This window comes from Schistocerca gregaria, chromosome 2, assembly GCF_023897955.1.
Source record: "Schistocerca gregaria isolate iqSchGreg1 chromosome 2, iqSchGreg1.2, whole genome shotgun sequence".
NCBI lineage: Eukaryota > Metazoa > Arthropoda > Insecta > Orthoptera > Acrididae > Schistocerca > Schistocerca gregaria.
The window spans coordinates 260,437,313-260,452,392 of NC_064921.1; the positions used below are offsets into that span (position 1 = coordinate 260,437,313).

At 39.7% G+C, this 15,080-nt stretch overlaps 1 protein-coding gene across 21 annotated transcripts in view; it reads left to right on the forward strand.

Annotated features, from left to right (window-relative positions):
- The window catches only part of LOC126336830 (protein phtf), a 191,086-nt gene that overhangs the window by 101,056 nt on the left and 74,950 nt on the right, over window positions 1-15,080 (forward strand). For all 21 annotated transcript variants that reach the window (XR_007565007.1, XR_007565011.1, XR_007565010.1 and 18 more), the window contains 2 exons: window positions 14,682-14,751; window positions 14,868-15,008. Coding sequence is in view for 9 of the 21 variants with exons in the window: in XM_050000896.1 (XP_049856853.1) it covers window positions 14,682-14,751; window positions 14,868-15,008 (211 nt within the window). In the remaining 12 variants the exon portion in view is untranslated. The remainder of the gene's footprint in view (window positions 1-14,681; window positions 14,752-14,867; window positions 15,009-15,080) is intronic.

A 15,080-nucleotide genomic window follows, 5' to 3' on the forward strand; every position in this document is an offset into this window, starting at 1 on the left:
TGTATACCTCCATAGTTCATCTATGAATGTCTACAATTCGCATGAGCTAAATAGTCTGAATCAGTACGATAACTTTCCAGAGCACCAAACAATATCTATGAATGTTCTGCTCTGTTGATAATCTATATTGTCACACAGATAAATGTTTCATGAACACGTAATATTAAATGGTTTGAAAGAAATGTCAGCCACTGTAAATTCACTTTATGCTGGTTAATTCTAGTCTATCATTGTCTTAAAGAAGTAACCTTTCTGGTCCAGATTACACTTTTTACTTTAATGCAGTTTAGATGTATTCCTCGCAGTTTACCCTATTCATCACTTCATATCAGTTAAACTATTAATTGCCCTATCGCATTGTGTCCAAGTTCAGTGTTTCGTTGGTATAAATCAAATTAAGACAATATATTCGGTTATTTTCCGAGCCTGAAATACTTCAAATATATTTTCAAAGTTGATGATTTACCTCTTTCAGTTTTTAATCATTTCTACCAGATCACAAATCTTCAAAATGTAACAAACCATCTCATACCGCTTACCAGTATTATGTATGAGCGCACAAGTTCAGTTACGACGCAACAAGGCAGGCGCCAGAAGCACATTAACAATGTGCAACTTTAGCTTCTGTATTTCACAGTGTCCTCAAAGAGTACTCACAAGGAGTATACTTTGAGGTCACTTGCTATACTCCGTGACCTACAAGTCTACCACCTTGCAATCTACACTATTATTTTATCTTGAAACTAATGGATTCTATTTCTTTTTTATTCTTTTTTAAAACATTAATTTACTTTGCTTCCAATGAAGCAGGCAAAACGGAATACAAACGTCTCAAAAATGAGATCGACAGGAAGTGCAAAATGGCTAAGCAGGGATGGCTAGAGGACAAATGTAAGGATGTAGAGGCTTATCTCACTAGAGGTAAGATAGATACTGCCTACAGGAAAATTAAAGAGACCTTTGGAGAAAAGAGGACCACTTGTATGAATATTAAGAGCTCAGATGGAAACCCAGTTCTAACCAAAGAAGGGAAAGCAGAAAGGTGGAAGGAGTATATAGATGGTCTATACAAGGGCGATGTACTTGAGGACAATATTATGGAAATGGAAGAGGATGTAGATGATGATGAAATGGGAGATACGATATTGCGTGAAGAGTTTGACAGAGCACTGAAAGACCTGAGTCGAAACAAGGCCCCCGGAGTCGACAACATTCCATTGGAACTACTGACGGCCTTGGGAGAGCCAGTCCTGACAAAACTCTACCATCTGGTGAGCAAGATGTATGAGACAGGCGAAATACCCTCAGACTTCAGGAAGAATGTAATAATTCCAATCCCAAAGAAAGCTGGTGTTGACAGATGTGAAAATTACCGAACTATCAGTTTAATAAGTCACAGCTGTAAAATACTAACGCGAGTTCTTTACAGACGAATGGAAAAACTGGTAGAAGCCGACCTCGGGGAAGATCAGTTTGGATTCCGTCGAAATGTTGGAACACGTGAGGCAATACTGACTCTACGGCTTATCTTAGAAGCTAGATTAAGAAAAGGCAAACCTACGTTTCTAGCATTTGTAGACTTAGAGAAAGCTTTTGACAATGTTGACTGGAATACTCTCTTTCAAATTCTGAAGGTGGCAGGGGTAAAATACAGGGAGCGAAAGGCTATTTACAATTTGTACAGAAACCAGATGGCAGTTATAAGAGTCGAGGGGCATGAAAGGGAAGCAGTGGTGGGGAAGGGAGTAAGACAGGGTTGTAGCCTATCCCCGATGTTATTCAATCTGTATATTAAGCAAGCAGTAAAGGAAACAAAAGAAAAATTCGGAGTAGGTATTAAAATCCATGGAGTAGAAATAAAAACTTTGAGGTTCGCCAATGACATCGTAATTCTGTCAGAGACAGCAACAGACTTGGAAGAGCAGTTGAACGGAATGGATAGTGTCTTGAAGGGAGGATATAAGATGACCATCAACAAAAGCAAAACGAGGATAATAGAATGTAGTCGAATTAAGTCGGGTGATGCTGAGGGAATTAGATTAGGAAGTGAGACACTTAAAGTAGTAAAGGAGTTTTGCTATTTGGGGAGCAAAATAACTGATAATGGTCGAAGTAGAGAGGATATAAAATGTAGACTGGCAATGGCAAGGAAAGCGTTTCTGAAGAAGAGAAGTTTGTTAACATCGAGTATAGATTTAAGTGTCAGGAAGTCATTTCTGAAAGTATTCGTATGGAGTGTAGCCAGGTATGGAAATGAAACATGGGCAATAAATAGTTTGGACAAGAAGAGAATAGAAGCTTTCGAAATGTGGTGCTACAGAAGAATGCTGAAGATTAGATGGGTAGATCACATAACTAATGAGGAAGTATTGAATCGGATTGGGGAGAAGAGAAGTTTGTGGCACAACTTGACCAGAAGGAGGGATCGGTTGGTAGGACATGTTCTGAGGCATCAAGGGATCACCAATTTAGTATTGGAGGGCAGCGTGGAGGGTAAAAATCGTAGAGGGAGACCAAGAGATGACTACACTAAGCAGATTCAGAAGGACGTAGGTTGCAGTAGGTACTGGGAGATGAAGAAGCTTGCACAGGATAGAGTAGCATGGAGAGCTGCATCAAACCAGTTTCAGGACTGAAGACCACAACAACAACAACCAAGATTCATTTCTATTTCTTTTTATGCTACTTTATTTTCTTTCTACTTGCTACTGGTCATGCAATGTTAGTACAAAGTTCTTGTTTGTGAAATTTGGATCTTGGGCTTGAGCTTGTATTGGGGTGTGAGGACTAGATTTATATTTTTCATTTTTCTGTTCAAATGGTAGTGGAGTTAGAGAATGTATGGCAAAAAGGCCTTACCTGACATTTCTTTTTCCAATGTGTCACTTCTCTGAATTTGCCATTCCACATGAAACAGCTCATGATGAGATATGCATGAAACAGCATAGTACTGTCTCACAATGAGCTATATCACATGGCAAACTCTAGGAACAGCTGGAAGGTATTACATGGGTAGTTCTCTTAGTCCGTTGGTGGCCAACTTCTCCGTGGAACATTTCGAAGCACAGGCACTGGACTTGGCACCTTGTAAACCTAAGGCGAGTACAGGTACGTCACTGATGCCTTTGTTGTGTGTAACCATGGTGAGGAACAGCTCAGTGACACTTAAGACACTTGAACAGCCTCCATGCCAACATGAAATTTACCATGGAAGTAGAAAAGATCAAATAACTACCCTTTCTAGATGTGCTGGTCACAAGGAATTGTGAAAACTTGGGACACAGCATGTATCGAAAACGACACACACTTCCCGATAGCTGCACATACTGTGAAATCACCGGAGCCAGAAAAGGGGTATGATTAAGACACTCGTAATGCGAGCAAGATGACAATGTTAGCTGCAGCACCTCTGACACAAAAGGCAACACCTGGAAAGTATTCGGAGCAGCAATGAGTACTACATCAATTGTATTAGAAGTGTAACAGATTCAAACACTCTGTGAAGTGACACATCAGAAAAAGCAATATCAGGTACAGCCTTTCTGCCATACATTCCCAGAGTGAAGGACAGAAGCAGCTGTACATTGCGCAAACAGTTTTCTCCTTTTGAAAATCTTTGCAGACGCCTCTCATGTACATTACATTCTGCACAGAAATTAGTCATCTTAGATTTAAAAATCTAGTCAATTGCCGTGCTTCATTTCTGATTGTTTTACTATTAGGTGTTTTACTATTAGGCATAAGAATAATACGAATATAAACATGACATGATACGTATATTCTTCCGCATTTGCTGTTGTCTCACACTAGTTTCGTTGGTTATTAGGCAGACAGGATTTAAATGAGATAGCGGCAAACACGAAAGAAAACATGGCAAAATGTTTATATTCATATTATTCTTATGGTGAAGAGAATACTGCATGTGTTTCACAATTCATCAAAGTTCCTATTAACAACCATCTCTTCTCACAGGTAGGAAAACATTCAGAACGTAAAGTTGGCCATACTGACAAACATTCAAAACAGTCTTACCAGTCGGGTTTTCGTAGTACATTGAAATGCTGCTACATTCGAAGCTGAACAATACGGAATTTGTATTTACTTCGTTGGATAATGTATGAAAATGCACTGGTCGAAACTCGGGGCGGAGAAAAAAGCTCGTCTTCCACCTTTTTTTAAAAAAATTTATTTACTGACGCAGAGGTTTTGGCGCCAGTATTTATCTTTGTGCCTGCAAAGCATGCCTGTGTAGCGCTACATATATATTCGACGGCAGAAGTTAGTTGTTGTGGCAGTTGCCAACATTTTTCAGAACTTCCGCTTACTTTGCACTCGATTCTAAGCCACAGGCAGTTTTTTGGATTACAAAACTGGAAAAAAGTGCGGCTTAGATTCGAGTATATACGGTACTTTCAGCGTCACATGCTGAAATTGCAGACACCCATCCCATCCCAATACTCCATGTGCCCTGCCTCCCATCTGTGTCAACTGCAGAGAGCACCATTTGCCTTGCTCGCAAGATTGCAGGATTCTCCAGAAAGAAAGGAACATCATGGAATACAAGATCCTGGACTGACTGACCTACACTGAAGCTAAGAGAAAATTTTGACACCTGCATCCTGTGCGTATGACATCTTACGCCACTGCTACAACAGTTCTGACACCATCAGCTCTGCCAACCCAAGTCACCTCTCAGAGCCGGAATAGTATACCTGCCCCCTTGATGGTTGGGGGACATTTCCCTCCCTGTTGCTCCTGCACCACCTACTTCAGTAGCAACAGCCCCCCAACCATTGGGGACGTCCGTCCCCACTTCTAAGCCGGAGAAGTGTAAGTCATCTTTAGCTTTTCTCGCTAGGAAGGGGTCCCTTGGGTCACTCCCTTCCCAGGTTTCTGCTAGTGGGAAAGACAACACCTGCCAGTGGCTGAAGAGCTCAAAAGCAGCTGGTCATAGGGCTTCACGCTCATCCTCAGTACCAGAGACTGAGCCAGTGAAGTCCTCCCAGCCAGGGAAACCCAGGAGCAGTGAGATAAATCCAAAACAAAAACCCCTAAGACCAAGGAAATTGCAGTGGAACCCACACCATCGCTATCTACAAGCTCTACGTCTAAGGATGGGGTGGAGATTTTGGCGTCAGCTGAGGACGTAGATCTCGCCCGACCGTCAGACACAATGGAGATAGACTGCTCAGGCAATAAGTCAGTGGCAGCAGGTGACTCTGAGGCGTAAACTGCCTCATTGAATGTTCCATGCCTTCCCAGTCTCACAATGTCATCCTCCAGTGGAATTGCCCTCTTTCTTTTTTTTTTCCCCCCTCCCCCCCGCCTGGCTGAGCTACGGCAACTGTTAAATTTTAAACCTGCTATCTGCATTGCCCTCCAGGAAACCTGGTTCCCAGCCATGCGGACCCGTGCCCTCCGCTGCTGTAAGGGATATTACAAGAACTCTAGCGACTATAATAGAGTGTCAGGTGGAGTTTGCGTTTATGTCCTAAACTTGGTCTGTAGTGAACATGTGGCCCTTAAAACCCCTCTTGAAGCCGTGGCTGCAGCTGTACAGAGCCCTTGTTCAATCCTGGAATGATTATGAGAGTGTGTTTTATGGTGCGGCAGCACCTTCAACATTGCATTTACTTGTCCCTGTGCACCACTGCGGGGTACGACTAACGACAAGAGCTTTTAGGATGAGTCTGGTGACCAGTGTACTGGTGGAGGTTGGTGTCCCTCCATTGCAGATCAGACATGCGCAACTGCTCACTAGTTACGCAGCGCACATTCGTAGTTCCCCCGAGCATCCGAATTACCATCTCTTTTCCCCGCCTGCGGCAGTCCATCTCCTGCATTGGTGGTCGAGGTCGGGGCTAACGATTGCAGTTCACATGTTGTCCCTTCTCTTCGAATTGGAGTCCTTCCCTTTACCACCTCTACCTGCAGTCCGTTCACATATGCCTCCATGGTGTAAGCCTCGGCTGCAGCTTTGTCTGGACCTTTCACATGGCCCTGAGGACTCCATTAACCCTGCTGCTCTTCGCTGTCACTTCCTCTCGATTCTTGATGTGTTCCGGGGCTCTGAAGTTGCTTACACCGACGGCTCTGTGGCTGATGGTCGTGTTGTCTTTGACTATATGCACGGTGGCCATATTGAACAGCATTTCTTACCTGAGGTCTGCAGTGTATTCACTGCAGAGCTGGTGGCCATTTCTCGTGAACTTCAGTATCTTTGTTCATGCCCTGGGGAGTCTTTTCTTTTATGTACTGGCTCCTTGAGCAACCTGAAAACTATCAACCAGTGCTACCCTCGTCATTCTTTGGTAGCGTCCATCCAGGAGTCCATCTATGCCCTGGAACGGTCCAGTCATTCAGTGGTGTTCGTCTGGACCCCTGGTCAGGTCGGAATCCCAGGAAATGAACTTGCTGACAGGCTGGCCATATAGTCTACACGGAAACCACTTCAGGAGATGGGCATCCCCACAACTGACCTGCATTCATTATTACTCTGCACGGTTTTTCAGCTTTAGGAGACAGAATGTCAAAAACTCAGTATGCACAACAAACTGTGAGCCATGAGGGTCCCACGAATTTGTGGAAATCCTCAATGAGAATGTCTTGCAGGGACTCTGTGATTCTCTGCAGACTCCGCATTGGCTATGTATGGGCGACCCATGGCTACCTCCTGCACCATGTGCCATGAAGACCCACCTTAGTGCTGTGTGCCGCCTGGTTGCCAGTGGCCATATTCTTCTACTGTGTCCTCCTTTGGCTGCCCTGTGACTTCATCTTTGGTTTCTGGACTCGTTATCATTGATCTTAGCAGAAAATACCTCATTGGCTGATTTGGTTTTATGTTTCATCCTTGAGGATGGGTTTTATCACTCAATCGGAGTTTTAGTGCCTGTCCTTCGTCCCTCTGTGTCCTACACCCTAGTGCTTTTAGGGTGAAGGTTTTAATGTATGGCAGGGTGGCTGGCTTTTCCTTCTAATTGTCGTTGTCGGCCAGCCACTGTAATGTGCTTCCTTTTTTACTCTCTTCTAACTGTTTTTTGCATTTCTCTGTTCTCTTGTCCTCATTTGTTCCTTTAGTGTTCGTTGCCTTTCCTTCATTCTTGTGGTCTTTCCTTTCATTCCGTTTTGTGTTATATGTCTCATCTATTTTATTCACACACTAGTGGCATTTTTAAATTAGGAACAAGGGACCGATGACTCGTAGTTTGGTCCCTATCCCCCTCTTTTAACCAAACCAACCAGTGTTGTCATTACTAGCGTATGTGTAGGAGCTAATTGATCACCCCCCCCCCCCCCCGTCTCTCTCTCTCTCTCTCTCTCTCTCTCTCTCTCCCTCCCTCTCTCTCTCTCCCCGCCTCTCCCCCCCTCTCACCCCCCCTCTCTCCCCCCTCTCACCCCCCTCTCCCTGTCTCCCCCCGCTCCCCCTTTCCCCCAGTCTCCACTTCTCTCCTCCCCTACCCATTCCCTAATTCTTCCATTTCCTACAACTCTCCAGTTTTCACACTCATCCATACTCTCCTCCCCTCCCACTCAGACGCTCTCCATTCCCACACACTCCCACTCCCCCCCTCCCCCCAACTATTCGCCCGCCCTTGGACTCCCCAGGCAGGCTCCCCTCGGCTGCTTGGCCCCCTATCTGCTCTCCCCCCCCCCCCCCCCCCCCCCTCAAATCTCAACTGCACATTCCAACCCCATAAAACTAAACTCTGGGATAATATGTAAAAGACTCCCTGATTGTTAAATGTAAGTTTGATTTTATGTTCTTTCTCTTTTTAGTCTGCTTTTTATATCCTCTTTAAATTGTTTTTGCTGTTCAAATTGCAAAACTCCATGGATTTTAATTCTTCGCTAATTTTTTCCTTGGCCTCCTTTACTGTTCGGTGAAAGTACTGATAGAATATGGGCTGCAACAGTGCATCTCCTTTTTCAGCTACTGCCTCCTTTTCATGTGCTTCAACTCATAACTGCTGCCTGTTTGCTGCACAGTGCCGAGAATACAATTGTGATCTCTAAACACAATAACTGACCATTATAATTGCCATCTATTTCAGAACAACTATTTTCAGATTCCAACCCATCATCGTCAATTTCTGATCCAGATTCTTCGAGCAGCCTCAGAATTTCCTCTTCACTCAAACTGTCCCACAATTTACAACAAATGTTTGCGATAAAGAGAACTACAGAAGCACACTGCAAGAACGAATGCGCGGGAATGGTTTTGGTGCCTTTTTTTGAGTTACAAATAGGCAGGAACACAATCTAGCACTGACTGTTACAGCAATAAACACGCGCTCTTAGGTTTCTACGGGCAGCGACCGGAATGTGTTAAATATTATGATAGATAAAATAAATTCACACGCACAAAGATTCCACATGGAAAAGGAATGAGAGAAAGGAAAAAATGAGAGCAATTGAAACAGTTAATACAATGACTAAAATAACGTGACAACTGAATTAAAATAACAACAAAGTCAGTTTGATAAAGATTTAAAAATTAAAAATTTCAAAGCACATAATAAGATTCAAACCTACAACCTTTCGCATGTGAGGACTGTATCTTAACCATTAAGCTACACTACCAACCTGTGTAACATTTCTATTTTTAAAGCTGTAGACCATCACATGAAATTCCAATTTTTTCCCCCTCGATTACTAGCAAACAAGGGTCCACCAGGGTGATACCTTGGAGCTTAATCTGTATGGATGGTTCAAAACGTCAATCCCACCTCTGGGTACCTCTCCTTGTAGGAAATGAGTGTAAGGTTACATATAGAAAATAAAGATAATATTATGCAAATGATGGCGGAGGTCAATCAAGAGTGAAAAATTAACAGCACATCAAAGAACTGATATTAAACACTACAGTTGGAGTAGGTGGCATTCCTTCAAAATTATTAAGTTGATTGACAGAACAACAACGACAAACTTCGAGAGTTAAAGGAGGATGGAATTGCCCCAATGCCAAAGAATGCCGATACTGACAGGTGTGAGAACTACTGTACCACCTTTGGTTTAATAAGCCATAGTCGCTAAATCCTAACTCAAGACTATAAATAACACACAGTAGAATGAAAAATGATGCATTCTGAAAAGATCTTTGATGTGTGGCAGTCACATTTACTTTCCATACATTTTTGTATTATGAAAGTATAAATATGAATTCCAAATACAGCACAATAGCTCCTAAAGCACTGAAATCTAAATTGCAATGCACTATTGTCAGCCAATCATAGTTCTTGCCAGCCAATAAGAGCACTTACACAGAGCAGAGGCAATTCACTTTGAAAGTAACCTTTTTCAAACCACCATTCACACAGTATTTTCAAGCTATCTGTTAGAAATGTAAACAGTTGGGATGCTTGTTGTGAATAACAATTATAATTACATACGAAGGGGTCAACCAAACCATGAACCTATACACAAAATCCATTTTTTTTATAGCTTTGTACTGCAAAGCAAAAACAGTTTTATCCTGGCAAGAATCTCACAGTTGATGAAGGTTTATGTCCATTCAGAGGGAGAATTCGATTTCGAGTATATATCAAGAACAAACCAAGCAGGTACGATGTAAATTTTTTTCATTCTAGGTGATTCAGCAAAGGATATGTTTTGAACTGTGAAGTGTACACTGGTGCAGGGGAAAAACACAACAGTGCAGATTCAGTGGTGTCATGTTTGTGCAACAGTTATCTACATAAGCATTATAAACTGTACACGGACCAATTTTATTCTTCTGTAAAATTATTTGAAAGATTGTTTGATGAGGGCACATCAGTAATGAGAAACAGAAGAGTCTTACCACAGGAATTTGAATAGAATAAGCTAAGAAGCGGTGAAATGGTATTCAGGAGAAAAAATACCGTACCAGCTTTGCACTGGAAAGATACTATGGATGTGTGATGTGTGTGGTCAATTCTTACATTCTGTACAAGAAACTTTGGCCTGTCTCTCACAAATGAACCAGCTTGTCTACTTTTATGATGAACCTGGGGAAACAAATACTCGAGAAATCAGGTGCAGCTCTCAACGAAAATGAAAATCGGCTTCAGCAGCAAACAGGTTAACAGCAAGGCATTTCTCCACTCATGTACCATTGACAAAAAGCAAGAAGTATGCATCAAGATACTGCATAGTTTGCTCTGAGAAGGGCTCATGCAGTACTGGCAAACTAGCGAAAAGGGAGACCAGATGGTGGTGTGAAGAATGTAATGCAGGATTGTGTCTACGTAACTGTTTCAAGCAATATCACATAGAGACAAATTTGGCTTGATGAAAAGAGTTGTATAAATTCAATGAAATAGTTTTGTACATTTATTTTTTAATAAATGCTGATTTATTGCAATTACAAACTTTTTTCCTATTTCTGAATCTTCTAATTATCAAAATATAATGATTCTGTAAATATGGGATATCTCTCAAAAAACTTTAAACAGATGTTGAGGTATAGGATGAAAATACAAACATCAGTTAAAAGATTTTGCTTTTCTTCATTATCTTTTGGTCAGGAACCATGCAAAAAAGGTGCAAATGTGTATTACTTCTAAGGGATTGCAGCAGTCCCTATGGCCAGACTGCAATGTGTTGAACATTTGGAAATGACGATCTATTAGTTAAAAAACAAAAGATGAAATAATCTATTCATATTGACTGCTATTGTGTCAAAAGTGTATTTTTTGTTACAATATATAGATGTCTTTTGGATGGTGTTCACTATCCAAACATTTCACACAAATTCTTATTCCACTATGGACAAAATAAAGTAGATGAAGATTTAAATGAAAGGAGGGATCATAAGTAAAATGTAATTCCAGCAAAATGAACAGAAACAATGAATGGAGTCACATGGACAAAAATATAAGATGATAAAACAGAAGAAACTGAATGAAAGTTAATACATAATAATAATAATAATAATAATAATAATTATTATTATTATTATTATTATTATTGTTATCATCATCATCATTATTATTATTATTATTACTATTATCAAAATCACATGTACAAAGATTCCAAATGGAAAAACAATGATAAGAACCTAAAATGAAAGCAAATGAAAAAGTTAATATGATGATTTATATGATGTGATAAAGAAATAGAAATGAAATAATTACATTTAAACTAATTAATTGAATAAAAATAATGATTGAAGTCACTTTAATAAAGATTTAAAAATAAATTTCATAGCATTTGCATGTGAGGAATATACTTTAACCATTAACGTGAGCATTACATGCAATTCCAAAATTGTTTCTTTGATTACTCGCAAACTAGGCTTACTATGGTGTGAATGGCCAAAGGATGATACCTTCAACCTCATCCTACATCACCATGTAGATGCTTTCAAATACTCAATCCAATCGCTGGGACCTCTCCTTTGTTAGTATTGATTGCCATCGGTAGTCCTGATGTACCTATAGCTGCTTTTCTTTTCTTCAAAGGTTTCTTTAACTTGGTTATAAGTTGTATCTGTGCACACATCTGTTTTGCATGCATTTTTTTATTTGTCTACATTCCCTGTTGCCTATTTTGTTTATATATTTTATATTATCTCCTTTCAGCAGTTTAAATAACAAAATTAATTAAATATATAATCGCTCCACAAAATGGCCATATCTACTGAGTCCCCTTCGGTCACCAGCTTTTACATAACTGCCTTGCCAAAATATGCACATAATATGATTTAGTAATAAACCTCATTGTTCATTGATGCAGCTTTCCACACTATTCTTATGCTGTGCAGGTGTCATCACCTCTGAATAACTACTGCAACCTACATCCTTTTGAATCTACTTGCTGCATTCATCCCTTCGTCTCTCTCCACAATTCTGATCTCCCCCCCCCCCCCTCCCACACACACACACACACACACACACACACACACACACACACACACACACACCTTCTTTTAGCGAAGTTTTGTCACAATTTTTTTTTTCTATTCAGTACCTCCTCATTAATTACGTGATGTAACCATCTTACCTTCAGCATTCTAAGTTTATTTGAGATAACTATAAAATTACAATACTGTGGATAGTTAGTACTTACCTTCAGGAAAGGAAATTCTCACTACTACCAATAGATAGATACACATAGAAGTAGAAGAAACTGGGGATACACATAGAAGTAAGAGAAACTGTCCCAGCTTTCAGAAGTAATTGTTCCTCACTTGGAGATGAAAGAGAAAAGTGGTGAACGTAGAATGGGAGGGAAGGTTACCCAGACACTGTTTACATATCGTAACCCTTTCAGACTCGAATTTTTTCTGGTGGAAGGAAAATTTTTTTAAATACTGTAATGGACTTGGATGATTTTTTAATGATTTTAGAAGCAACATTTATAAAAAGATATGTTACAATTTCCGGGGAAAAAAAATTGTACACATTTGTGTACACTGGGTCTCAATCAACACTGAAATCATAGGAGACAAAACTAACTTATTTTAACATTACACATAAATTTGAAATCATTTACACACAGAATACATGCAAAATTCACCATAGTTTTAATAAAAAATGAAATGATTCAGGAATAAGTTCATTATGTGGTTCTAATTGACATGAATAGAACGGAAACAGGTTTTTTTTTTTTTTTCCCCCTTTGACAAACAAAGATGTACATTACATTTTTCGCATTTTATTCATGAACGTCCGTTGCATCCCGGAAATTTGCACCTGGTAGGCAGTGCACCATTTTCGTGAAGAGGCAAGTATTGTGTTCCATCAAACTGAATCTCTTCAGGAGACCTAGTTTCTCCTTGTCGTCTTTGAACAGGTGTATCTGGAGGTGTGGCAGATGGTTGGCCTTGTTTTTTATTCGAGAAATCCTATTACGGATGGCAGTATATAAAAGGCCGAACTTTATAGAACCTGTCTTTATTTACTGCTGGTATAGCCATGTTGTTAACAAGATGTAAATTTGTTGTGAGTGGATCACTGTCTTGAATATCAATATTGTTATCATTGTCGCTGCACACACCACTTTCATTACTTGCAGTTGACTCATCATTGGTTTCTCCCCTGTTTATTTTGTCAGCCCCCACTCTGACTTCCTTCTCTCTTGAAGTACAGTAGAATTCTACATCAAGAAATGATTCTTCATCTGATGATAAATCGATATCAGACACCTCTCCATTCAGCAGCATCTCTAAAATGGCAGCTGCATCTCGCTCATTGTTGAAATACTGTTTCTTTGACGTGATCAACAGAACTGAAATATTCACAAATAATAATATCAGTTGTGGTATTTCCCTAAAATAATAATTTACAGTAGACCTAACGACATTGTCATCAACAAACTGTTCCTACAAGCACTTCATATGAAGGAAATACAAGATACTCAAAAGTTATGTAAAACATTGTTCTTGAGACCTTATGGCTACAATTGTCCCCACAGAAGAACATCGCTTCTTTTTTGTTGACTAAAACAAATGATTTTGAAATTTTGTTTGTTGTAATAAATAAATCAAACATTTTACAATGTTCATGCAAAACAACAATACTGGTGCTCAACTATACTGTGGGTTATAGCTTACAAAGACTACCAGTTACTTTGAAGGTCACAGACTGCTCTGCACTGCTTCATTAATCTGTTGATATGTTAATAGCGCTGCGCAACAGGTAGCAGCACTTGTGCATGGTGAAAAGAATGAACATTCACAAATGTGTACATCAGCTCCAAATATTTCTATTGCAGTTAAGATGTCGTGAAAATTAATGTACACAATTGTAACAACAGGGTCTGAAAGGGTTAAATAAATGGAACCAGCGTTCTAATCCTTTAAGTAGAAACGTTGGTCAGCCTGCTCATAAGAATGAATAAGATCTGTGCATAATTTTAATATGAAAGAATGAGACTGAAGTTTAAAGTGAAAAATAATTATGACAGAGCATTTGAAGGAGTGTGACTCATTAGAGGGGCAAAAGTAAGTGCGATTTGAAAGAAAAATTAATACAAACATTTATGAACCTATTAAAATTAAAAGCTGATGTTGGCAAACAACAGCCTGATTAACTGAAAAATTTTATACCATGGTTGGTTATAAGATGATTAGGAAATGGGTAGCAGTTTTTATACAAAATGAAGGGTACCAAATTCTTTTTTTCATAAATTCTGGTTAAAGTGAGCTCTTGTTCAGTGTTCCGTGCAAGTAACAAGAAGGGTGCTAACATCAGCTCCAGTGGATAACATTGAAGTTTAGCACTGGGAAGTTCATGTTGGAATATCAACAATATTAGGAAAAGGATAGATTGCTATTGACCGTAAAGATGACCTATTGAGTGCAGACAGGCCAACGAAAAGCCTGTTACACATTCAGCTTTCAGCCAAGCTTTCTTCAGAAAAGATAACACACACACACACACACACACACACACACACACACACACAAAAGCAGGCAATGCACACATGACCTGCAGCTTGTACCAGAGCTCTATGTGTGTGTGTGTGTGTGTGTGTGTGTGTGTGTGTGTGTGTGTGTGTGTGTTCGCAACTCGACATGCGATCTTTAGGTCTGCAGTGATTAGCAAGCTGTAATTTTCCTAATATTGTTACATTAAAGTTATTTTACTATTAAAGTCTTCACTATTAACATATTAATTAACATATTAGAATGGAAAGTGAAATGGATCATAGTCCTCTGTTTATATCATTTATAAGAGATTTTGCTTTTCTTCCAGTATCTGAAAAGACTGAAGACATAGATGACCAGACACTCAGCAGTTACCAAAAACTGCCACTAATTAGGAGGTACGTTGCCATTATAGTGTTATGTGATCTCAATTTGTTATGGAGGACATGAATTACAAGATGTCCACTTAAGAAATATTTTATTTAAAAGTATAAAAAATATATATGTATTTTAGGTTTTCGTCTGATGATGTAAAGAGGTCTACAGTTATGTGGGACATTTCATGCAAACAAAAGAAAAAACCTGATTTGTTAGGGAAACCAAAATCTGTTGGAGACAGTAATAGTCCCTCTGAGAGACAGCAGCACAGGAACAGGTTTGTATTACATTCTCTTTTTTCTGAGCATTGGTAACTGTGACACTAATCCCTCAGGTTTTAAACTGTGTA